Raw genomic sequence first — 27597 nt, forward strand, 5'->3', positions numbered from 1 at the left:
AATGACTCCATTTGATCTTTTTATTTAAGGCACCAATATTATCTTGGTAATTTAACTTTTAGTGCACAAAGTAGTGTTGCTAGATGTTGAGCGATACTACATATAAAGTTTTCAACATTAAGGTTAAACAGCACAGAAGCAAAATTCTGACCAAGATCCCATTTATAGTACATTAACAGAACTAGAGTTACTGCACAGCAACTGAGTGCCTTAATATTGCAATAGAACAAGTTCTTGCTTAAATTTCTCTATTTAACAATATTAGAATAATTTATATTAAGTCAAGTAAAATAACACAAATTAGAAACACTGAGTAACTGGACATTTCTTTTGTACAACACCAAGTCCTTTGGTCAGAGAAGCTGCTGTGAACTTCAGATTCTGTTATAATGTAAATTATAAATAATGTTTACAATATGTATTTTATAAATAACATTTATTCACCTAAACAACATTGGGTAGAATTTCTACTTATTACTTTGAGTAGTTGCAGCTTATTCCCAAGTTTACTTAAGATAATCTTACACCATCAAAATTGACACATTCAAACGTAAAGATTTAAAACGCTCCAAAGTCTTTAGCTTGCTGATACCCCGGGCTTGATTCTTGAACACTGGCATTAGCAGCAGAGTTCAACACATCTTCAAAACTTCCACTGCTGCGGGTAGGTACACCGACTTTACACTAAATGGCAGAAACGTGGTTAAGATCAGGCCGAATTCTTGAGAAACAACCAAGTTGATGTAACGGGGCTGCTTCCTGCTCCCATTGTCACATAACACATCTCTTAACTCTCATCTTCACTTTGCTTTGTAGAATAGGTTAACACCCAAGCATGCAAAACAGAGTCCATCTACTTTCATTTATCACCTTACCACCCTGCATCTTCTGACTACTCTATTTGCCTGTTTTCTACCCACTGAATTTGTTCTTTCCAATTTTCACGGCCATTCAACTTAGTATGTAAAATTAGAAATAGGGTAATTCTTGTTTTTTAAGAGAAAGTGAATTCTTAGTCAAGATTTTAAGTTACAAATTAATTGATGACATTATGGAATTTCATATGCAAAGGTAAAGTCAATTTTTTATTGTAACAGCAGCAATACTAAATACAGTTTAATTAGATCAAATCACTATGATTGAGTAGGTTGGAGCGGTTCAGCAACATTTGACAGTAAAACTTACCTTTAAGCTACTGACAGTAGTTTCCACCCGCTCTTCAAAGGACTTTAAAGTGGGAGAATTTCTACAACAGGAAAAGATTGATTTATACTCTGTCATTTTTCAGCAAATAAGTAGATTAAGAATCATTTTATATCAACTATTCTGCCACATACATTTACTATTATTAATATAATGCTGAATTCACTTTAATGTAATACCATACTATTGATGCCAGAGCAAGTCACTTCCCATTCAAAAGGCTGAAGATGATTAAATAGGAACAATGCTCTTAAAATTAAACTTAAACAATAAAATTTACGTACAAGAGTTACAACATTTCAAAGATCAGATTGCAAATTTATCAACTGATATGTACATGAAATGGTATTGCAGTGAAGGTTTGCCAGCAATGACACCAGTGTGGACAGGACTCATGGCAACTGCCAAATCAAATGCTGATACCACTCTGAACAAATCACTTTTTGAATCACAAATTAAAATTGTTCCTATACTGAGCTAATATATTGGGAGATATAGTTTAATGTAGTAGCATCAGCACTGGACCAAGGCAGGTGGTCCTGAGTTCAAACTCAGGCAGGTCCCAACCTGGGCAGCAACAGTATCTTCACGGAAGAAAGGCCTGGCATTCTACTTCTGTATCTTGCCAAAACCCTATGGACCCTATGGTCCATGAGGTCACGAAGAGTCGGACTCGACTAAAACGACTGAACAACTACTATTTTAAATACTTCTACATTGCCAGTATTACTAGATGAATATCTACCAGATTATGTATATTTTGTCCATTATTTCAGTGGAACTAATAGTATAATATTTAGTCGTCTTAATTACAATAGAACAAGAATTATGTAATGAATCTGTTAGATTTATCAGTTAACATCACTTAAAAAGTCACGAGTTCATGTTTCTAGATACATTTTATTATCCTGGAATGAAAACTAAACAGGAATACAAATGGTATGAGTAGATGGGTTTCAAAACAAATTACAAAGAGGATCAGAGTAGAGGCTATCAGTCTAATCAAAGAGTGTTTCTGATGGATGTTTTTGCATCCATCCTAAATGAATCAGTACATTTCCAAATTATCTTAAAGCTGGTTTTTAAATTTGCACCTTTGGTTTATGATATGCACAATGACAATTTAGAGGAAATAAATAATATTTACAAAGAAAGCTGCAAATATCTGCAAGTAGTAACTCAGCTCTCAAAAATTGCTGGGATCAGTAATTCTGAGCAAGTGGACTGATTGTGTCAGTAATTCCAATAACCATAAACAGGGTACTGAAGGTAATTTCATTTGTTCAGTTTGTTGGGCACAGTAATGAATATTACAATATTACAAAACCCAAAATAAAGTCTATTTAAGTTTGATTCCAGTATTTTCTTTATAACTGATTAGAATGCGCTTGTACTGAACTTCTGCAGTAAGATTTATTATACCTAATTTCTTCCTAAAATTGTAAATATACACTTATCAAATGGTTAACAAGGTATAGGCAAGTATCAAAACTATTAATTATGCTTTATCAATACAAGACACATTACCTCACAGCTGGCATACTAATTGCATGCAGGACAGGATAACTGGCATGAAAGCATTAAATTAAAACAATAAACATATTTCAGTCAAGCAATAAGTGAAGAAATAAGCCACCTGTACAACATTAATTCAAAATACTAAAGCATAATGTTTAGTCAACATCAAAAAAGTTAGTGAACCACAAATTCAATTGCACATTCAACAATTCAGTCCCGCGGTGTTAGAGCAACTCAAAACTGATCTACAAACCCCATTTCCAGAAAAGTTGGGATATTTTCCAAAATGCAATAACAACAAAAATCTGTGCTATGTTAATTCACGTGAACCTTTATTTAACTGACAAAAGTACAAAGAAAAGATTTTCAATAGTTTTACTGACCAACTTAATTGTATTTTGTAAACATACACAAATTTAGAATTTGATGGCTGCAACACACTCAACAAAAGTTGGAACAGAGGCATGTTTACCATTGTGTTACATCACCTTTCCTTTTAATAACACTTTTTAATCGTTTTGGAACTGAGGATACTAATTGTAGTAGATTTGCAATTGGAAATTTTGTCCATTCTTGCTTGATATAAGACGGTGGTCTCCGTTGTCTGATTCTCCTCTTCATGATGCACCATACATTTTCAATAGGAGATAGATCTGGACCGGCAGCAGGCCAGTCAAGCACACGCACTCTGTGTCTACAAAGCCACGCTGTTGTAGCCCGTGCAGAATGTGGTCTGGCATTGTCCTGCTGAAATAAGCATGGACGTCCCGGGAAGAGACGTCGCCTTGATGGCAACATATGTCTCTCTAAAATCCTAATATACACCTCAGAGTCAATGGTACCTTCACATACATGCAACTCACCCATGCTGTGGGCACTGATGCACCCCCATACCATCACAGATGCTGGCTTTTGCACCTCTTGCTGATACCAATCTGGATGGTCGTTTTCATCATTGGCACGGAGAACTCAACGCCCGTTTTTTCAGAAAACTAGCTGAAATGTGGACTCATCTGAGCACAGCACACGGTTCCACAGTCTTTCAGTCCATCTGAGATGAGCTCAGGCCCAGAGAACTCGCCGGCGTTTCTGCATAGAGTTGATGTATGACTTCCTCCTTGCATAATACAGTTTCAAGTTGCATTTCTGGATGCAGTGACAGACTGTGTTGAGTGACAATGGTTTTCCGAAATACTCCCGAGCCCAGGTGGCTATAATTGTCAAAGTAGCATGACGGTTTCTTAGGCAGTACCGCCTGAGGGCTCGAAGATCACGCGCATTCAACAGTGGTTTCCGATCTTGCCCTTTACGCACTGAGATGTCTCTGAATTCTCTAAATCTTTTCAAAATATTATGTACTGTAGATGTTGAAAGACCTAAATTCTCTGCAATCTTGCGTTGAGAAATGTTCCTTTTGAACTGACAATTCTCTCACGAATTTTGGCACAAAGGGTGAGCCACGACCCATCCTTGCTTGCAAAGACTGAGCCTTTGATGGATGCTACTTTTATACCCAGTCACGATACCTCACCTGCTACCAATTAGCCTGCTTAATGTGGAGTCTTCCAAACCGGTGTTACTTGAATATTCTGTGCACTTTTCAATCTTATTTTAACTCTGTCCCAACTTTTGTTGAGTGTGTTGCAGCCATCAAATTCTAAATTTGTGTATATTTACAAAATACAATTAAGTTGGTCAGTAAAACTATGGAAAATCTTTTCTTCGTACTTTTGTCAGTTAAAGGTTCACGTGAATTAACATATAACAGATTTTTGTTTTTATTGCATTTTGGAAAATATCTCAACTTTTCTGGAAATGGGGTTTGTAAATGCACTGAGGTTTCCCACAGCACCCTGACTCTACACATGCTTAATTGGTTAATCAATCATGTCAAAATTACCAAGCAGAGGTAGTAGACAAGATAGAGATCACCAAAATACACAGCTCACAGCTGACCTTGAAGATGCGTAGACCTTCCTCCTTTTCCATTTTTGGATGCTTAGACTTCATTTCTAGAGGATTCCTGACATCCAGCCACAATGAATGTCTTCAAGTTGGCTCAGCAGCCAATCACAATAAAGGATAAGTGCAGACAACACACCAGGTAAATAAACATTGTTGACTAAACATTATGCCCAATCTTACACAGGCATTTTAAATATTATTAATGTTCCCTAGAATTCCTTCATAGTGTAATCTGCCTGAGCAGGCTGTCTACCTCCTAGACAGCACATAGTCAAAATGGATCTTTAACAAAGTGGGTTTCAATGTACTCGACACAAGTTCTGAGTTTCACAAAGCTTTGGAGTTGTAAACTGCATCAAGTAGTGGAGTAGTCACACACTCCAGGTTTAAGCAGTTATGTGAAGGATACAATTATATTGAAGTTAACTGTATTAATACACTACACACACACATCACACCCCTCTTCACTAATCCATGTCTTCCTGGAAGACTTTCATAGCTCACCTCACTCACAACTGATCTCTTTCTCGACTTCAAAACCATGTTTCAAATATTACTTTTAGACTATAGACTGGAACATATCTAAAAGCTATAGTCAAACAGATCAGTCAGTGGTCCTTGTCCTTACTGAAATATAGTCTGATTTGTTCTCAAACAATAAACTAGGTACCTCCTAAAAACTTCTCATGTCATCGTGGTGCTGGGCTATCCCACTGATTCCCAAAGTCTGCTATCAGCTATTAAGTTTGCGTAACTAATGCGTGGATGTTATTTTTACTTTATTGTCAAATTTATGCTTGGATTTCCTTACTATTAAGGTCGTACAAATGGACTGAGCTGAAATAAAATAACAACTTCAAAAGAAATCACTTTATGTTCAATATTTCCTTGCAACAAAATCAGGTGTTAAAATAATGCAGTTTTAAGCATACAATGATTAAACACTCAGAACTGTAAACCTATTGCCTTCATTTACCTGTAATCTCTTGGGAAACAGTAGCTATTAGTGTTATACGAGAATGGAAAGGGAGTATATAATCTTTTGATCAAGAGGTCCATCTTCATGGTTGTTATGATGGTACCAATACTTGGTATGTTTAGAATTTTATTCTGTACACTGGCAATATAGAGCACATAGCTTTCTATAATTAAATCTGTTTTCAAAAATCTGGAAACCAATATTTTGCAAAAATATTATCAAGTTTCAAAAACAGCAAATTATATTATAAAGAGACAAAATAAAATTGAAGTACGTTATTTCCTCAGTCGAATAAATCGAAACTAAAATTCCAATAGTTTTTGTGATTTTCTTTGCTCAAGATAAAGGACAAACCCTAGTGAAAAGAATGCTTTCTGTTCCACAATTTGGCCCCAGTTTTGGATATCTTCTCCCCAATGGACAGGATAAGATCTTGAAAAATCAAGGCCAACTCAGTTGCATTAATCATCTGACACAATGGGACAACGACAAGTAAAAAAACAAGAGTAATGACATTTTTTGTCAGGCATTTCCCAAGAATGTAAACTTAGCAAAGGAACACAGGAACAGAAGGTCCTTCCAATATTAATAAGATCATGGCTGACTTGTGATCCAACACAACATACTTACTTTGGGACCATGTCCTTAATGGTTAACAAAAAGAATAATTCACCTGGGATCAGTTGCCTTTTTCAGAACAGTATTCCAAATTTCAATGTATTGCATGTTGTTCTGTAGTTCGAAGTGTTTCCTAACTTATCACCTGAAAGACTTACCTGCCACATTTATCAGATTTAATTACCTAATGACATAAGTGAATACCTTTCTTCAAAACTATTCAGGATGAGTTCACGTTATCTGAATCTTCTCAAATATCTTTAACCTTGATGTTAAGCTTGACTGCCTTCACTTCAGTTACATGTATTCTCAGGGGCTGATGATCCACAGATCCTCCTTGAGAATCCCAGTGCCATCCTTTCGCACAAAGATCAGCAATGAACTGGGGATTCTCAGAAGTTTTTGGTATAGACTTTTTCCAAGATGGATTTGAGAACACTCTTAAAGGTCTTCCTAATCTCCTCTGTACAGCTCATAGTGTATCTTTATTGGAAACTGGTGTCTGGCAAGGGAATGAGGCCTGCCCTTCAAAACCTTGATGTTGAGTATATTGGCCTAGGAGAGCTTGCTAACATCGGTTCACTTATCTGATTGGTGGAACTGTAAGGTTTTCCCAGTACAGTACTGGTGGTATCCTTCTAGTGCCCATGAAGTGTACAAGTGCTTTGATCTTCTGCAATAGGAAACAATTATGAACAGTGCAGAATCAAGATCACTCAACAGTCCAGCTGCAATCTGCAGACAACGTTGCATTTGTGTGTTTAGAGGTCAAACTTCAAGATAAAAATGACAGTCATCAAAATTATGCTGGAGGTTGGAGATGGAGGCCCTTTACCAACCTGTTCCTGCTGCCCTACACTATCTTTGACAGTAAAAGGGTATGGTGAATCCAAGGAAATCACAGACCATTTCCCACATCCTGGCAGCTACTTCTCAGCAAAAACGGTCACTGATGTTGAAATTCGCCATTGCCTTTGATGGACTGAGGAAAAGGATATTTAAAAATCAAAACCTTAGATCTGGCACAAAACCTGCCCCTCCTAAATAGTGATGAAACATGATTACCCATAGCAGGCATTTCAAAGCACAGGGAAAAAAAACTCCCAACACTATGTCCCAAGATTCTCATTGGAAGGATATGCAAACCAATGGCAGTATTCTCTCCCAGACAAAAATTACTTCTAATCAATTCTGTTGGGTAGGCCATATTGTTGGCACATTCAAGACCGGACTCCTGTCATAGAAAGGCATGAACTGATTATTTATATTAGTAAGAACATACTTGGGTTATAAAATAATCTTGTGCCAGATTGCCATATAGAAACTATTATACTATAAAAAGAAATGTTAGGAAGAATTTTTTAAAGAAATGCTCACTCAAAATTAATTGCAGTTGACCATTTATATATGCATAAACACATTATCCAAAATGAAAACATAGAACCTTAAGTTAAATTATATTGATACTTTAAAAACAAAGATCTATTTTATCTCACCTGTTTGGGAACAGTAGCCTTAGGTAATGCAAGCTACAGCAAAACAGTTAATTAATTGTAAATATCATACAGAACAGCAAATTAAAGAATGCATTATCAATACATTTGAAAACACGCAAGTTAATATATTTACAGATACTAAAAACATTTTCATAATCCTACTTTTGGAATAACATGAACATACAGAAACAACCTAACAGGGGAAAAAACCTAACATGATTTAAATGGAATAAAAAGTCCAATGTACTTTATAAGACTTGTGTAAAATTCTATCCATTCACAATTATTAAATTAGAATATTTTCTTTAACTTACTTCATCTCTCCTAGTTTCTTAGTAAGCGTTGAGCTTACATTATTTAAAGCTGCTGATGCCTTCTGTCCAGTGTTATTGAGCGTCTCCTGTGTTTTTTTGTATCTTTTTGGAAAAAATAAATATAGTTTAGATTTGACACAATGCTTTACAGAAAGAGTTTAGTCTCTATTTAATTGTACTTCAATGAAGAGTATAAGAACATAGAGGAAAACACCAGTTATTCAATTCATCTGACCCTGTCAAGTCCTTTCATCCATCCTAGGAAAGGTAATATGATAAATTTCTTTAAAAAAAAAATTCCAAAGCAATTCACTGAACAGGAAGCAGGAAGAGAGGAGGGCAGGAATTCTCAGAAATTACCCAAAGCTTCCTGGACATATAGCAGTAACAAAATACACCAAATATCATTATTTTTTGTATGCAATGTTGTCAGTCATCACTATGAAAAAGGACAGCCCCTATTTGAATGTATTTTTGTGCATCTGCTTGTTCTGTAAGAGTAGGACACCTATTGTAAGTCCAATGAATGCGAACAAATTTTATTTCATTTATTCCTAATTAATGGGATAGGCTGGACAGCATTCACTTCCATTTAAAAAAATATAACTGAGAAAATGTTTCCAAAATTGCACTTCTTTCAAAAACAACTGTACAACATACTTGAGAAAAATAACCCTCTCCAGTTTAGATTATGAAGACATGTAGTCCTCTCTTATTGTCATTCAGTAATGCATGCATTAAGAAATGATACATTATTTCCTCCGGTGTGATATCACAAAACACAGGACAGACCAAGACTGAAAAAACTGACAAAACCACATAATTATAACATATAGTTACAACAGTGCAACAATACCATAACTTGATGAAAGAAGTCCATGAGCACAGTAAAGTTCAAGGTTTCTCAAATGTCCCACATCTCACGCAGACGGGAGAAGGAAGAAAAACTCTCCCTGCCATGCCGACTACAATCCGACTCTGAGTCATCTGTAAACTTAGAGCTCTGATCAGCTCTCCGACACCAAGTACTGAGCGCCATCTCTGCCCGAGCGATTCGACCTCCTTCTTGGTCACCAAAAGCAGGCAAGGCCGGGGATTTTGAGTTCTACCCTCCGAAAGATTCCCGACCACACAGTAACTACAGCAGCGAACAGGCATTTCAGAAATTTCTCCAGATGTTCCTCTGTGCTTTCACGTCCATTCTCCATCAAATCAGAATTGTCCACGGCCCCTATTTAACAGATACGATATCATTTTTCACTGGAGGGCTGCGCACACGCAGGCACGCCGCCATCTTCTCCTCCCGCCTCCTTCTTTGACTTCTTTAATAAGATTAAGCAAGTGACCAGGTCAATATCTGAACTACAGACTCAGAGACCAGAACCATGAGCTATGGTTGATCTGCTTAATTTCTCTGGGTCAGTGCTCTTGTATCTTAGTACTCACCTTAAAATTATACAGCACCTTGCAAAAGTGGCCCATTCTGTCTGCTCTGCCATCCAATCATGGCTAATTCTCTTTTTTATCTCCTCCTCCACCCCAGTTCCTGGCCTTCTCCCCGTAACCTTTGATGCCATGTCCAGTCAAGTACATATCAATCTCTGCCATAAATACACCCAACAACCTGGCCTCCACAGCTGCATGTGGCAACAAGTTGCACAAATCCATCACCCTTTGGCTATAGAAATTTCTCCGCATCTCTGTTTTGAAAGGGAGCCCTTCTATCCTGAGGCTGTGCCCTCTTATCCTCGATTCTCCCACCATGGGAAACATTCTTTCCATATCTACTCTGTCTAGGACTTTAAACATTTGAAAGGTTTCAATGAGATCCCCCCCTCATCCTTCTGAATTCCAGCGATACAGACCCAGAGCCATCAAACATTCCTCGTATGATAACCCTTTCATTCCTGGAATCATCCTTGTGAACCTCTTCTGGATCCTCTCCAATGCCAGCACATCTTTTCTAAGATGAAGGGCCAAAACTGTTCACAATACTCAAGGTGAGGCCTTACCAGTGCCTTATAAAGCCTCAGCACCACATCCTTGCTCTTGTATTCTTGACCTCTTAAAATGACATCCACTCAACCTGCAAGTGAAACTTCAGGGTGTTCTGCACAAGGAGTACGAAGTCCCTCTGCATCTCAGATTCCTGGATATTCTCCCCGTTTAGAGAATAGTCCACATGTTCATTTCTACTACCAAGGTGCATGACCATGCATTTTCCAACATTGTATTTCCTTTGCCATTTTCTTGCCCATTCTCCTCATCTGTCTAAGTCCTTCTGCATCCTACCTGTTTCCTCAACACTACCTGCTCCTCCACCAATCTTCATATCATCTGCAAACTTGGAAACAAAGCCATCTATTCCATCATCTAAATCATTTATATACAACATAAAAAAAGTCGTCCCAACACCGACCCCTGGCGAATGCCACTAGTCACTGGCAGCCAACAAGAAAAGGATCCTTTTATTCCCGCTCGCCACCTCCTACCAATCAGCCAATGCTCTAACCATGCTAGTAACTTTTTTGTAATACCATGGGCTCTTAACTTGGTAAGCAGTCTCATGTGTGGCACCTTGTAAAAGGCCTTCTGAAAGTGCAAATATACAATACCTACTGCATCTCCTTTATCTATCCAAATTGTAATCTCCACAAAGAATTCCAATAAGTTCATAAACACGAGGAATTCTGCAGATGCTGGAAATTCAAGCAACACACATCAAAGTTGCTGGTGAGTCCTGACGAAGGGTTTTGGCCCGAAATGTCGACTGTACCTCATCCTAGAGATGCTACCTGGCCTGCTGCGTTCACCAGCAACTTTGATGTGTGTTGCTCCAATAGGTTCATAGGCAGGATTTTCCATGCTGACTTTGTATTATCTTGTCCTGTGTCACCAGGTACTCCATCACCTCAGCCTTAGCAATTGACTCTAACATCTTCCCAACCACTGAGATCAGGCTAACTGGTCTATAATTTCCTTTCTGCTGTCTTCTTATTAAAGAGTTGAGTAACATTTGCAATTTTCCAGTCCACTGGCACCATGCCAGAGTCCAATGATTTTTGAAAGATCATTTCTAATGCCACCATAATCTCTAACGCCACCTCTTTCAGAACCCTAGGGTGCAGTTCATCTGCTCAGGGTGACGTATGTACCTTTAGGTCTTTAATTTAACTGAGGATTTGTATTTGTAAATCACATGTTCCTTTTTTCACAGTAGAGCCCAAAACAAACAATTGATAAACTAAAAATTCAAAAACTGAAATGTCAGCAGTTCAAAAGTATTCATCCCCCTTGCTCAGTACTTAGTTGAACCACTTCTCGTAGCTAAAGGTATTACAGACTTTTTGGATAAGTCCCTATTAGCTTTGAACATTATGATGAAACAAGATTTGTCCATTCTTCCTTGCAAGATTGCTCAAGTTGTGCCAGTTTAGTTGGGGAGCGGCAATGGACAGCAAACTTGAGGTCTTGCCAGAGATGTTTGATCAGGTACAGGTCAGGGTTCTTGACTGGATCATTCAAGGACATCAATTTTCTTCACTTGAAGCCACTCCACAGTTGCTCTGGCAGTGTGCTTTGGGCTGCTGTCCCGCTGAAAAATGAATTCCCTCCCTAGTTTAGGCTTTCTGGCAAAGGCTAGCAGGTTTTTATCCAGGTTCTCTCTGTATTTAGCAGCAGTCATCTTCCCATCAATCCTAATCACATTTCCAGTCCCTGCTGCGGGAAAGCATCCCTGTACTTGACAGTAAGGATGGTGTTTCCTGGCTGATGTGCATTATTAGATTTATGCCACACATATTGCTTAGTGCTGAGGCCAAAAAGTTCCACCTTAGTGTCATCCGACCACAAGACCTTCTTCCACACCTTTACCGTATTTTCTAAGTGACACTTTTTTTTATTTTAGCCAGGGCTTCTTCCTTGCCAGTCTTCCCTTTTGTGCAAGATTGTGAAGCCATAAACTTCATCTTCAGTTGCAGCCACCAACTTCTGCAGCTCACTCAGAGTGACTGCTGGTGGCACAGTACTGTAACCTCCTTTACAAGTGACATTCCTCTCTGGTGACTAAGTTTAAATGGGTGGCTTGACCTAAGCACTGTGGCCGTGGTTTCATATTTTTTTCCACTTTTTCATGATGGACTGCACTGAGTCCAAGGTATGTGCAGTGCCTTTGAGATGGTTTAGTACCATACCCCAGATTTGTGCTTCTCTGTTATCATTTCCCTGTCTTGTCTTGAATGCTTGATAGAGGTATTTAAAATTATGAGGGGGATAGATAGAGTTGACGTGGATAGGCTTTTTCCATTGAGAGTGGGGGAGATTCAAACAAGAGGACATGAGTTGAGAGTTAAGGGGCAAAAGTTTAGGGGTAACATGAGGGGGAACTTCTTTACTCAGAGAGTGGTAGCTGTGTGGAACAAGCTTCCAGCAGAAGTGGTTGAGGCAGGTTTGATGTTGTCATTTAATTGGATAGCTATATGGACAGGAAAGGAATGGAGGGTTATGGGCTGAGTGCAGGTTGGCAGGACTAGGTGAGATTAAGAGTTCGGCACGGACTAGAAGGGCTGAGATGGCCTGTTTCTGTGCTGTAGTTATGTGGCTATAATGCTCTTTTGTCTTCATTTTGGTTTGCTCTGTTGGAAATCTACCATACTGTTGGACCTTACAGATAGAAGGGGAGTTTATTCTTATGAAGTCATTGAAAACAGATAATCCTCCAATTTTCTACATCAACAAATATTGCACCTAAGGAAAGTTAGCTCAGTAATTACAAAGAGGATGGATACTTTTTCAGCCTCACAATTTTGCTTTTTAACTTTTTTTGTAAATTGTTGACAGGTATTGGAATTTTTCTTTTGAGTTGACATTATGCACAATGTTTTGTAGATTAGCTCAATAATCTGACCAATATATTTTAAATTCAGAAAATGAGACAGTAAAATGTAAAAATAGTTGTAGGGTGAATACTTTGTCAAGGCACTGCACGTTTCCCTGGCAGCAATAATCTACTCTGAGAGAATAGTATCTGACTATATCGTGCAACATTAAGTTTGCATCAGGAACATCAAGGAGCAGATAGGAAGACAGATTCTGGAACAGTGCAATAATAACAGGGTTGTCATGATGGGAGGTTTTAATTTCCCAAATATTGATTGGCATCTCCCTAGAGCAAGGGGATTAGATGGGGTGGAGTTTAGTTAGGTGTGTTCAGGAAGGTTTTCTGACACAATATGTAGATATGGCTAGCACGAGAGGGCACAGTTTTAAGGTGCTTGGAGAAGGAGGTACAGAAGAGATGTCAGGGGTAAGATTTTTTTTTTACACAGAAAGTGGTGAGTGCGTGCCAGCGACAGTGGTGGAGGCGGAGACGGAGACAATAGGGTCTTTTAAGAGACTCCTGGACAAGTACATAGAGCTCAGAAAAATAGAGGGCTATGGGTAACCCTAGGTAATTTCTAAGGTAAGGACAGCTTTGTGGGTCAAAGGGCCTGTATTGTTCTGTAGGTTTTCTATGTTTCTATGTTTGTAAGCCTACAAGATTAGAGGCTGTACTTGATCTGGAATTGGGAAATGAACCTGGTGAGGTGTCAGGTCTCTCAGTGGAAGAGCATTCTGGAGAGAGTGATCACAATTTTAACTCCTTTACTATAGCATTGGAGAGGGATAGGAGCAGACAAGTTAGGAAAATGTTTAATTGAAGAAAGGGAAAATACGAAGCTATCAGGCAGGAACTTGGAAGCATAAATTGGGAGCAAATGTTCTCAGGGAAATGTACGGCAGAAATGTGACAAATGTTCAGGGGATATTTGCATGGTGTTCTGCATAGGTATGTTCCAATGAGACAGAGAAAGAATGGTAGGGTACAGGAACCATGGTGTACAAAGACTGTTGAGAATCTAGTCAAGAAGAAATGAAAAGCTTACAAAAGGTTCAAAAAACTAGGTAATGATAGAGATCTAGAAAATTACAAGGCTAGCGGAAAGGAGCTTAAGAATGAAATTAGGAAAACCAGAAGGGGCCCTGAGAAGGCCTTGGCGAGCAGGATTAAGGAAAACCCCAAGGCATTCTACAAATATGTCAAGAGCAAGAGGGTAAGACGTGAGAGAATAGGACCAATCAAGTGTGACAGTGGAAAGGTGTGTATGGAACTGGAGGAGGCAGCGGAGGTATGTAATACTTTGCTTCAGTATTCACTATGGAAAAGGATCTTGGCGTTTGTAGGGATGACTTACAGCGGACTGAAAAGAGGATGTACTGGAGCTTTTGGAAAGCATTAAGTTGAATAAGTCACCAGGACCAGACGAGATATACCCCATACTACTGTGGGAGGCAAGGGAGGAAATTGCTGAGCCTCTGGCAATGATCTTTGCATCTTCAATGGGCATGGGAGAGGTTCCAGAGCTTTGGAGGGTTGCAGATGCTGTTCCTTTATTCAAGAAAGGGAGTAGAGATAGCCCAGGAAATTATAGACCAGTGAGTTTTACTTCAGTGGTTGGTAAGTTGATGGAGATCCTGAGAGGCAGAATTTATGAACATTCAGAGAGGAATAATATGATTAGGAATAGTCAGCATGGATTTGCCTTACGAGCCTGATTGAATTTTTTGAGGATGTGACTAAACACATCACATTAGTAAAGGTTGCTATATACCCTTTAGGGTTCATTCTTTCTGTGGACTGTCACTTTAAAGTGCCAAGAGAATGCGACTGACTTTTGGGACACTGTTGGATTTCTGCTGTCTGCAAAATTGCTTGGTTGCTATGGTGAGCAGCTTGTCTACTCTGCAGTGTGTTTTGAATAAGCAAGGTCAGATGATCCTCTTACAGACAGACACAGAGAGACACATGCTCATAGTCACGATGGATTCGGTCAGTGAAAGGCACCAGTGAGTGAGGTTGCTGGTTTAAACTTTCAGTAGCCCTAAAGGGGTGAGTTGAGATTGATCCAGAGTATTGATAATTGACTCTGACAAGTGCTGCAACTAGAAGTTGGCAGAGGGGAGGGGAGAGGAAGGTTTGAAACAGAAGAGACCTAGTGACAAAGAGGTCACTGTTTGGACTCTCTCCAAGTAGCCTGTAAGGGGCGAGTTTGATTCCATTTGAATACGAAAGTGTGATTGTCACATAGTTAATCCATAGGAGTGGGTTCTCTGGTGAGGGGAGACCTTTGTGAATACCATGTGTGTGTTATCCTTTGTCTGGGTGTGGTAGTTCACTGGAAGACAGTACCCCTGTGGCAAATCACTGTTGGAGTTATTTCGTATGTCGTGGAACTGGATAAGTGGCTATCATGTTGCGTGTTTGGGGTAACTGTGTGGAATCTACCAGTGTGTCTACCCTTGCCTGGGTGGTAGTTTTCCCTGGAAGAGGGTCCCCTTTATGATAAGCTACTGTTGGTGATAATCCATACATGGATTCGGTTTGAGTAACCTTTGGCCACCACTTTGGGATGTCCCGTAGCTGAATTCGTGTGTGGCACCACTTGTGTTGAAGGGATATTCGTTGAAGATCACTGTCGGTGATACTTCGTGTGTGGAGTGGAACAACTTTGGAGACAAAACCTACCGCTATTGTTATTTTGTATTGCTGTCGTGGAATCTGTGGAATATCGACGTAATTGCCTTCCCACAACATTCACCTTTGGATTACAAATATCTCACATTAATTAACCTGAAGATTGAACTGAACTTTCTTACATACCATCGTAAGACTGTAACTCTTGCCACCAGAGCTTGAATAAGTTTGGGAACTTTATCTATACACCTATATATGCAAAACACTGCTAACTTGTGATTTAGTAGTTACTAATAAAGATAGTGGATTTTAACAGCAAAACCAGACTCCAGGTGTCTTTTATTGCTGCTGATACTTTTACAGGATTGTGTGTACGTGACAAGGTAGAGCAGTAGATGTAGTGTATATGGATTTCAGCAAGACATTTGATAAGGTACCACAGACAAGGCTTATTGAGAAAGTAAGGAGGCATGGGATCCAAGGGGACATTGCTTTGTGGATCCAGAATTGGCTTGCCCACAGAAGGCAAGGAGTAGTTGTAGACGGGTCATATTCTGCATGGAGGTCAGTAACCTAATGTGCCTCAGAGATCTGTTCTAGGACCCCTTCTCTTCATGAATTTTATAAATGACCTGGATGAGGAAGTGGAGGCATGGATTAGTAAATTTGCTGATGACACAAAGGTTGGGGGTGTTGTGGATAGTGTGGATGGCTATCGGAGGTTATAGTGGGACATTGATAAGATGCAAAACTGGGCGGAGAAGTGGCAGATGGAATTCAATCCAGATAAGTGTGAGGTGGTTCATTTTGGTGGGTCAAATATGATGGCAGAATATAGTATTAATGGTAAGACTCTTGGCAGTGTGGAGGATCAGAGGGACCTTAGGGTCCGAGTCCATAGGACACTCAAAGCTACTGCGCAGGTTGAATGTGTGGTTAAGAAGGCGTACGGTGCGTTGGCCTTCATCAACCGTGGGAATGAGTTCAGGAGCCAAGAGGTAATGTTACAGCTATACAGAACCCTGGTCAGACCCCACTTGGTGTACTGTGCTCAGTTCTGGTCACCTCACTGCAGGAAGGATGTGGAAACCATAGAAAGGGTGCAGAGGAGATTTACAAGGATGTTGCCCGGATTGGGAAGCTTGCCTTACGAGAATAGGTTTAGTGAACTTGGCCTTTTCTTCTTGGAGCGACGGAGGATGAGAGGTGACCTAATAGAGGTGTTTAAGATGATGAGAGGCATTGATCATGTGGATAGTCAGAAGCTTTTTCCCAGGGCTGAAATGGCTAACATGAAAGGGCACAGTTGTAAGGTGCTTGGAAGTAGATAAAGAGGAAATTTCAGAGTTAGTTTTTTTTTAAGCAGAGAGTGATGAGGGCGTGGAATGGGCTGCTGGTGACAGTGGTGGAGGTGGATAGGATAGGGTCTTTTAAGAGACTCTTAGATAGGTACATGGAGCTTAGAAAAATAGAGGACTATGGGTAACCCTAGGTAATTTCTAAAGTATGTACATGTTCAGCACAGCATTGTGGGCTGAAGGGCCTGCGTTGTGCTGTAGGTTTTCAATGTTCTATGACTTAATAAAGGGACAACAAACCACCTACAGCGTTGCCATGCAGAAGAACAGTAATCAGCTTATAACATGGATGCTTAGAATTTCAGATTTGAAATCTAAGCAATGTATTACATGTTTCATTTTATCATCTTCATGTTTCAAGAATTTCAATATTTTAGCATTAAAAGGAAGTTTGGTTTTAAAAAAAACAACTGATCAGTTTCATAGTCCAGGCAATTGCTGAAAACACCAAAAAGTCAGATGCAAGATCAATTTAGATGGTCTCAGTCAATGGAGGCCTTATTCCAAATTATCCTGAAAACAATGTATTGTAGGAATGGGAATATCCCATCTTTCCATGTCTGCAAGGTGATGCTCAAGGCAACTTCCACTCCAAAATCAACATCCCAACTTCATTAGTTAAACATGCAGGCTATGCTTGCATGTACAAACTTGAAAGGCAAAATGTTAAAATCACTGTCAGCGTGTTCACTGAATCTAATACTGGAAGTGAGGACAACCACATTCTATTTCAAAATTAAAATTATCTCTTTTCATAACGCAAAAGAGTGTTAATGCTTGGGTTGAGACTAGTTATTAGAACAATTCAAAAACAGGAAGTGAGGATAATGATGCTAATTTTGTTCTCAGCTGCAATCTGGAGTCGTTTTTACAATTTTTATTCCATTATTTATCCATGTAATTTTGAATAAAATACTTTGAAAAAAAGTTTAATAGTCAAAGTCTCAATGTATTTCATTCTTTTTAAATTACATAGAAATTTAAAAAATCAAATGGTTCAAATCAGAGAATGTATACAGAATACAACCTGAAATCCACAGACATCCACGAAACAAAAAAAAAATCCAAAATGAACATTCTATTGATTTTATAAAGCTTTTTGGTACTATAACACAACTAATACTTTGACCATTAAGGGTAATAAGCATCCATAAAAGCTCAATTCAAAACTATTCTCACCCAATACACATTGTACAGTTTCTAACTTCTCTATACATTTGAAGACCATTTACCTGACCAGTGGCCAATGGGCATAAGAGGATCCTTTTATCCATCAGAGTTTATTCAGTATCCAATAATAAATCGTATGAAATCTATTAATGCAGTTATTATTTCGTATGAAATTTTTAAAAATTTCAAGTCAGGTATTTCAGCATATGAAACAGAAAGTACACTCTAAGGTTACATTATAAAGTAGCAAGCTCCATTACTCAAAAACTTACATCACAGAAGTCTGCATTTCATGCCAACTTTTGCTTAAGTTATGCTTTATTTCATTCAGTGGAGTAATACCCATCTTCTGTTTTATTTCAATTAGATGTTTCTCCTTGGCAATCAGTGTCTGCCGCAATGCTGCTATTTCATCTTCCAGCTGGTATTAAAAAGAACAATTTACATATACTAAACTAACATTTCAGTAATATGTATTTTTCCACCCGAATTACTGTAATTTTATCAATCTATTTAGGTAGACCACTAAGTAAAGTTAATGCAATCAGTTTACAATTCAACATCATTACATTTTTGCCTCCAAAATGTTAATGGCTAAAGTTTTATATTTTTAAAAATATGGTTAGAAAAGCTTTTTGCTTTCTATTGATCTTGCCTAGCAATGTTAGTTCAACAAACACAATTAATTTTTTTACATACAAAAAGAAAATGGCTATTAATAAATGTAGTAATTTGAAAGTAATTTTACACAGTATGTGGAGCTAAAAAGATTTATGCATGAAACTTGGATCATGCTCATTGTATCTTTTTGAAGTAATATTACTCATGCCTTAAGCAGAGGTGAAAAATTCAGGGTTCGTCGATCCACAAATGTGTAAAGAATGATTCTTCAGGCTCGATGTCAATGGGAAACTTTTCGTTGAGCTCTCATGCATGACAGCTGGATAAGTGCAGCACCTGATTTTCTAATAATATTTTGTACAATTGAGATATATACTCAACAGGAAATGGAGAACAAGTGTACTTGATTTTATTTTTTTCCCTACCCACTCAGCTCATTTCCAATATATCATCAGCATGAGAATTTCAACCTTAAGACACACTTAGCTGAAAATACTCCTACAACATATTAACCTTTCCTGCATAGTTGTAATTTGAAATCTATTTTTTCTTTCAATGTGATTTTTTTCAATTATTTAAAAAAAGTGATAATTTTTATTTTGTTTTACATTATGTAGCTGAACAATCCAATAAACATAATATTCAAAGGTTACTCATATGGGAACTAAAGGATAGAGTTGTCGACATGTTCTCATAGACTAATGCAGAAGGAAAATGACAAGATAGAGCTAGGGAAGAAATGGATTTCAAACACTACATAAATAACTAAATTCTATCTATGCCTATGATGATGAAACAGAGTTGAATTGATAGTGTTTTCAGAGCATTAGGAAGCATTTACGAAGTATATTCACCAGTTGAGGACTAAAACACATAGTCAAAAAAAAGTAAAACAACTCTCTCAGGAATAAACAATGCAACACACAGAGGCATAAATTCTCTTTCAATAGCCATGAATGTCAATCAATGGTCAGTTTTAAATCTGAAATCACAGATTTTTATTAACAAAAAGATTTAAGGGTAAGGGAGAAAATAGGGTAAATGGAGGTGGATCACATTTCAGTCATAATCCCATTTAAGATTGGACTGCATTTGATAAATTATATTTCTGCCTTCTGTTTCTATGTTCTGAGAGATCAGACAAGAATCTATCATTATTTATGGATCTTTGCAGTGCTCCCTCCACCCTATCTGTAACTGCATTTCCGTTAGAAAAAATTAATTTATATAATTTATCAATGTTTTGTTTTCCTCAAAGGAAGTGACTTAACATAATAAATCAGATATTTATCTCAGCTTACCTTGGCCAATTCTATATGAAGTTCTTCCTTTTCTACTTCAGGCTTTGTACCAATGTCAACATTGGCACCTGGATCACTCAAACATCCAGTTTCAAGAAGAGCTGAGAAAACAAGAATACTGTGACAGACCGAATTAATCAGCTCCTTAGCAATTGGATCAAAGTTTGATTACCACCATCATATTTGGACTACAATCATTCAGAAACCAATTAAATGTTAGCATTTCCACTTAGCAAGTAACCTTACAAACCAGCAAGTCATGTCTCATTATCAGCTGTGTTTTAAATGAGACTGAACACTGAAATCATTATCCAAACATAAATAATTTAACTTATCGAATATTCCAAGTTAAAGCTAGAAGTATTAAATAAATGACTTTTTGAATGATAATTTAAATACAAAGAACATTGATAATTATCATTAACATGATTTTCAGGCCATGATAATAGGTTGTGTGACAGAACCAGACAGCTGCCAGAATAGAGGATAATATCAATGCAGATGATGTGAAAAAAATTACACGAGTAATTAAATGCCTAACTAAACCAATCCCTTCTGCCAACACAATACTTACAGAGCCTAGAAAAAAAGTATTCAGACCCCACAACTATTTTCACTTTTTATTGTCTCATTTTCTACATTTAAAATATATTTAAGTAGGATTGTTTTGCTAATCATTGTGCATCATATCGAAAGAGTAATTCCAAAACCTGTCAACAATTTACCAAAAATTAAAAACCAAAATTGTGAGGCTGAAAACATATTCATTCCCTTTGTAATTACTAAAGTAACTTTCCTCAGGTGCAATACTGAATATTACCTTACCAACTCACCCAATTAGTTGATGTAGAAAATTGGAGGATCACCTGTTTCTAATGAATTCATAAGAATAAATACCCCCTCTACCTGTAAGGTTCAACAGTATGGTAAATTTACAAACAGACCGAACCAGAATGAAGAGCATTCAAGACAAGTCAGAGAAGCACAAATCTGGGGCAGGATACAAAACCATCTCAAAGGCACAGCACATACCCCGGAGCTCAGTGCAGTCCCTCAAGAAAAAGTGGAAAGAATATGAATCCACAGCTACACTGCCTTGGTCAGGCCCTCTCTAAACTTAGTCATCAGAGAGGAATGTCACTTGTAAAAGAGGTTACTGTACCGCCAACAGTCACTCTGAGTGAGCTGCAGAAGATAACGGTTGCAATTGGAGATGATGTTCATGGCTCCACAATCTCCAAGGCCTTGCACAAAAAAGGGTATTTATGGAAGAGTAGCAAGAAAGAAGCCCTGGCTAAAAAAAAAGCATAAGCTTGCCGATAAGACTTTGCAAAGCACCACTTAGAAGATACTGTAAAGCTATGTAAAAAGGTTTTGTGATTGGATGAGACTAAAGACTAAATATTGTCCTCAGTACTAAGTGGTACGCATGGCGTAAACCAAACACTGTGCATCAGGAAGGTAACACTGTCCCTACTGTCAAATATGGTGCAGGTAGCATCATGCTCTGGGGATGCTTTTCAGCTGCAGGGTCTGGAAATCTGGTCAGGATTGATGGGAAGGTGAATGCTGCTAAATACAGAGAGATCCTGGATAGCCTGAGATAACCTGCTAACCTCTGCCAGAAACTGGGGAGAAAATTCATTTTTCAGCAGAATGACGACACTAAGCACAATACAGAGCAACCATAGAGTGGTTTCAAATGAAGAAAATTATGTCCTTGAGTGGTCCAGTCAGAATCCTAACCTTAACCTGATCAAGCATTTCCGGCAAGACGCCAAAATTGCTGTCCACTACCACTCCCCAACTAAGCTGGGACAGCTTGAGCAATTTTGCAAGGAGGAATGGGCAAATCTTGCTTATCACATTGTTCAAAGCTAATAGGGACTTATCTAAAAAGGCTGAATACCTGTAGCTGCAAGAGGTGGTTCAACTAGTCCATGCTGAACTGTTATTCCACCTAGTCCCATCAACCACACCTGGGCATAACCCTCATACCCCTCCTGTCCATGTATTTATCCAAAGTTCTGTTGGCAGCATGTTCGACACTTGCACCACTGAATGAAGAAGTTCCCTATCGGGTTCTTTTTGAATATTTCACCTTTCACCCTTAACCTATGACTTCTAGTTCTAGTTTCACCCAGCCTGCCAGTGGAAAATGGCTGCTTGCATTTATCCTACCTACGTATATCCCTCATAAGGTTCAGAGATCAAAAAAAAAACATTTTTTTATCAATGACACCAAAAAACTAATATTATGCCAGTCAGGAAACAGTGCAAAGACTGGGGCTCCTTTCCCTACAATGTAAAGGTTCGGAAGAAGTCCAGTGGTGAACATATTTACTGGTTATTGTACCTGAAATAGTGACTTTGGGAGGAACGTCTGTAACCTGTAATGGTAGGACTATGGAATGTACAAGTAACTAAAGTAACTACCAGATTACGTGAGCAGATGTTAGATAAACACTGCTTGGACAAGGGTAAAGGAAGGAATGTTGACAGCAGGAAGAGAGTACAGATTAGCTTTATTTGGCACATGTACGCCGATATAGTGAAACGTGCTGTTTAACCCAGTCCAAGGATGTGCTGGGGGGCAGCCCATAAGTGTTGCCATGCTTCGGGCACCAACATAACATGCTCACAACTTACTAACCCTCACCCATATGTCTTTGGATTGTGGGTGGAAACCAGAGCACTCAGAGAAACCCACAGTCACGGGGACAACACACAAACTCCTTACAGACAGCAGTGGGAATTGAAACGTGATCTCTGACACCATAAAGTATGCATGCTAACCGTACTGCGTAGTAGGAGAGAGAACGCATGAGGAGCATAAATTATTTCTCAAAGATATTATAATTTAAACTTAAAAATCAGCCACAATTTCTGATGCCAGCAAAAATGGGAGGTTAAATAACTCACTGAACAGGAAATGTGCTCATGCCATGGCTTACAACACATTTTCATACATCAGTATGTTTGGAAAGGTGAAGGGAAACATGTTTTGTATACATGGTATTTTAACTGGGAAAATAAAACATCACTTTGTGGACTGTTCAGTTCTAACAGTTGGTACAAAACATTTAAAGTTTTCTACCGAGCTGCAATGACATATTCATCTTAATCACAATTTATTTTTCTGAATCCTAGTTTAATTGCATTCTAAATGCCATGTTCTGAGGCATCAGATAAATACAAAAGGGCAAGTCATTGGGTATGTTTAAAGCAGCCATTGATTAATAAGGACATGAAAGGTTATGGGAAGAATGCAGAATAATGGGGTTGAGTGAAAATAAATCAGCCATGATCGAATGGCAGAACAGATTCGCTGGGCCAAACAGCCTAATTCCTTTCCTAATAGTCTACATCAGAGAGAATTAGATGAGAATGAAGCAATTTATTATGGCATATTTAAATCCCCCCCTTTACAAAATATTCATGAAATTGTGATAGCGTGATTAAAACTATAGAATGGATCCTTAAAAACGCACTATAACTGAAATATTTACTACAATGTCAAAAGCATTTATCAAATCCATGCTAATTTGCTTCAGAGATTTAAAAAAAACATTTTCATTCATGACACCAAAACTAATATTATGCCAGTCAGGAAACAGTGCAAAGATTGGGGCTCCTTTCCCTACAATGTAAAGGTTCGGAAGAAGTCCAGTGGTGAACATATTTACTGGTTATTGTACCTGAAATGGTTCAATATTGCAACAAAGTTAATACTTGATATTGTCTTCAAAATAAATGGAGCTAAAACTGAACTAAATTAAATCAAACTTAAATTAGGAAATGATCTTACAATATGTACAATATCACTGATTAGTTACTATACTTAGACATTGATTAACTGTTAGCATAAGAACAAAGGTTAGACTTTCTCAAAGACTGGGACCACACACAAGAATCCAACTTTATCCCAAAACAGCACCTCCTGATATCTTATTCTACCACCCCATGGTACTTACTTCCTTTCCTAATCTACAACTTCCCATTTTACCCCCAAAAATCATAGCCAGGCACCTATCTACTTCTTTAACGGTAGCAGCAAACTCAGCCATTTTGTTGCCACTTACAGCAATGCTTAACTCCATCCTTTCCCGGCATCTAGAACACTCCTCCACCTTCACATTGACACCTAACACAGTCTTCCCTCCTGATGCAGTGGCCACTCTGGCTAAACCAAAGGTATAATTGTTCGTACCTGTATATCTTTCCTATGATCACAAGGCGCTGCTGGAAATTAAAAACACAAAATACTGCAAGCCTACCTCACTAGCAAGTTGTTGGATAGCAGATACGCTCCACAACATGGACTTATTGCGCTCTGTGTTGCCATCTGCTACAACCACCCAGGGGAGGTGCTGCTGGAAGCTGTGCACGAGGCAACAAGAGAGAGGAAAACACACTGGTATTCGTGTGAGACTAAAGGTGAGACCCTGCAGGCCAGCTCTCCTGCAGATTCTACTTTCAAACGTTCAATTGCTCAAAATAAACACAATTACCTACGGCTGAGACTGAATCAGCGCAAGATGAAGGGCTGCTGCGTGCTCATTCTGACAGAAACATGGCTCCAGGATACTATCTCTGAAGTGGCCATCCAGCTAAAGGGTTTCATCTTTCTTCGAGCTGACAGAATTCCTGCCATCCTTGGCAAGCCCCGCGGTGGAGGTGTATGTATCAACTCTAATAAGAACTGGTGTGTGTATGCTTTGGTAGAGACGACCCACTGTTCAGCTATGGTAGAGTTCATAATGGAGAAATTTACCGAGGGAGTTCACTGCTATTGTGATTGTGGCTGTATACATACCACCTCACCTCCCCTCCGAGCTAATGCTGGGGAAGCACTGTGTGAGCTCTACAGCGCCACCAGTGACCTGCAAACCACACACCCCAATGGTTTCTTTATTGTTACTGGTGACTTCAACTGTGTTCACTCAAAAACAGCCCTGCCTGAATTCTATCAGCATCTTGACTTTCATACGTTAGACTTGGTTTATACCAACATCCCCTAGTATATATAAAGTTGCTCCTCATCCCCACTTCGGATTCTCTGACCACTTATTTGTTATGCTAATTCCTGCTGACCGCGACTGATTAAACATGTCAAACCAGTTCAAAGTGAGATAAAGACCTGGCTCAACGAAGCAACAGCAGTCAGTGTTACAGGACTGTTCTGAAAACAACTGGAACATGTTCTAGGAGGTGGCTACCTATGCTCATATCATTAGCATCGATGAATATGCAAGCATTGAGGACATCACTGTTATTAATTATTAAAGACGTCTCTGTGAGGGCAAAGCAGAGGTCTGAGCACGGCTGAGAGATTGGGATACTGTCTTCAGATCAGGATAAAGATAGCTCTCAGGTCAGTAATAGCCATCAGGAAGGCAGAACCGGATTACTCACAGAGAATATACAGTCATTTATGTGACACCAGAAACACAAGGTGCAGAGCATTCAGACCATAATGGACTACAAGTCAATGACAGTGATGCTTCACTTCCAATAGGCTGAATGTCTTTTACGCTTGGCTTGATGCATGGCAAAGAAAGCAGCCATTTCCCCTGAGGAGCAGGCACTTTGGTAGCAGCTGATGTAAGGAAGACCCTAGTCAGGGTCAACCCATGTAAAGCTGTGGGGCCTCATAACATACTAGGTCAACTGCTGAAGGACTGTGTAGCCCAGTTAACTGAGGTTCTAACAGACATCTTCAACATCCCTCTGGAAGAGTCCACTGTCTCGTCAGACTTCAAGGTGCCACCATCATCCTGGTGCCCAAAAGGGCAACAAAAACCTGCCTCAATGACCACTGTCCAGTGGCACTGACCTCAACAATAATGAAGTGCTCTGAGTGGCTGGTTATGGATTAAATCCCATCTTCCTGCTTTTTCAGTTTGCTTATTGCTCAAATCCTCTGCACTCCATCCTGTCCCATCTGGAAAATGGTGCCTCATATGCCAAGATGCCGGTTATTGACTTCAGCTCAGCATTCAATATGATCATACCTCAGAAACTGGTGGGGAAATTATCCTTGTTGGGTCTCAGTACCTCTCCCTGTAACTGGATCCTGGACTTCTTGACAGAAAGGCCATAGTCTGCCCATGGTGGCAGAAACATCTGAAGCTCCATCATGCTGAGCATCGGCTCTCCCAAGGATTACGTGTTCGGCCCGCTGCTGCTTATGCTGTTAATGCATGACTGCATCGCTAGATCCAGTTTAAACAGAATCATCAAGTTCACTGGTAACGCAGCAATAGTTGACCTCATCAACGGTGTTGAGAGGGCGTACAAAGGAGAGGTAGAGCGGCCGGTAGGATGTTGCGAGCACAACAACCTGAGTCACAACGTGGTCAAGACCAAAGAGATGATTTGGGACTTTTGGTCCCTCTACACCACCACTTTGGTCAAAAAAGTACAGAAGTGTCTCCACATCTTGAGGAGATTGAGGTGAGTGAGGCTCTCCACCCCCTCCCATTTCAATTAATTTTACAGGAGCATCATTGAGAGTGTCCTGACCAACTGTATCACCATTCGGTATGGGAATTGCAAAGGCATCTGAACGCCTTTGAAGTCCCAACAAAGTATTGCAAAAACTGCTGAAAGGGTCATTGGGGTCCCAGAATCATTCCACGAATTAGAGTATTTACGTGGAGTGTTGTGCATTCAGGATCCTTAGCAATGTCAGTGGTCCATCCCATCTGTCCAATAATCTCTTTGACTCCCCTACCATCATGCAGGAGTACCCTAGCATTAGGACAAGAACTGTTTGGATGGGAAACAGCTACTGAACTCCCTGCCACCACCCAGGTCTCATCACTCATGAAGCGCCAGTAGAGTTATACTGTTCACTTTTTAAACTCGTATGATATATGAACCTTATTATTTGTTAATTCATTTGTAGTAATTTTACTTTGTGTTTGTGAGTATGTGATGCACCTTGGTCCGGAGGGACGTTGTCTCATTTAGCGGTATACAGTACACGTGTACAGTCGAATGACAATAAACTTGAATTTGACTCTCATACTAGCACTCGATAGCCCCTTTACTTCCTCCCGGCAACCAACCTCCACCGCTACCCAACCCCGCCCTCCTACAGGCTCCAACATCAACTGTACTGCACGCCCCCAGGGACACATCACAACTCCTCCCGCACTCCAGTACTCCGGCCCGGCAGGGCATTCGGTGACCCAGGCCGGCAAACGTTGGGCCGCAAGATGTCAGAGCCTCGGACACAAACCGACCCCTTGCCTGCTCGCAGAAACTTACTGCGCCGACAGCCGGTGTCGTCCCAGCGGCTGATCCATCCTCGCTCTGTAACATCCATTGCCTCTCCGTCCAGAGCAACGATTTTTTTGTCCCGCACCACTCCCGCTCAGCTCGGTTCCCGGTTCTGTGCACCCAAGCGTCCACTGAAGCCCGGCCACAGCTGGACTCACACCGACCTGACACGCACAGCAGCGACGTCGTCGCTAGGAGGACCTGCGCCAGAGAGACACAACAGCGCCGCCGCCACTCGGAGGACCTGCGTCTGA

At 39.5% G+C, this 27597-nt stretch overlaps 1 protein-coding gene across 4 annotated transcripts; it reads right to left on the reverse strand.

Moving 5' to 3' along the window:
- Window positions 1-11: 11 nt before the first annotated feature.
- tpd52l1 (tpd52 like 1) lies at window positions 12-27532 on the reverse strand. 4 transcript variants are annotated; one of them, XM_072251575.1, is made up of 8 exons: window positions 27332-27532; window positions 20057-20157; window positions 18407-18555; window positions 8094-8195; window positions 7780-7812; window positions 4678-4768; window positions 1186-1246; window positions 596-684 (listed from the first exon to the last, which is right to left on the reverse strand). In XM_072251575.1, exons 1-7 carry the CDS (start codon window positions 27387-27389, stop codon window positions 1220-1222), a joined length of 561 nt encoding a protein of 186 aa, XP_072107676.1. In that variant the 5' UTR covers window positions 27390-27532; the 3' UTR covers window positions 596-684; window positions 1186-1219. The 4 variants fall into 4 exon arrangements, with proteins under 4 accessions (XP_072107673.1, XP_072107674.1, XP_072107675.1 ...); XM_072251572.1 differs by lacking the exon at window positions 4678-4768 and having other exon boundaries at window positions 12-684; XM_072251573.1 differs by lacking the exon at window positions 4678-4768 and having other exon boundaries at window positions 12-684; window positions 20057-20174.
- Between the last annotated feature and the right edge of the window lie 65 nt (window positions 27533-27597).

This window comes from Mobula birostris, chromosome 2 (assembly GCF_030028105.1).
Source record: "Mobula birostris isolate sMobBir1 chromosome 2, sMobBir1.hap1, whole genome shotgun sequence".
NCBI classification, from domain to species: Eukaryota; Metazoa; Chordata; class Chondrichthyes; order Myliobatiformes; family Myliobatidae; genus Mobula; species Mobula birostris.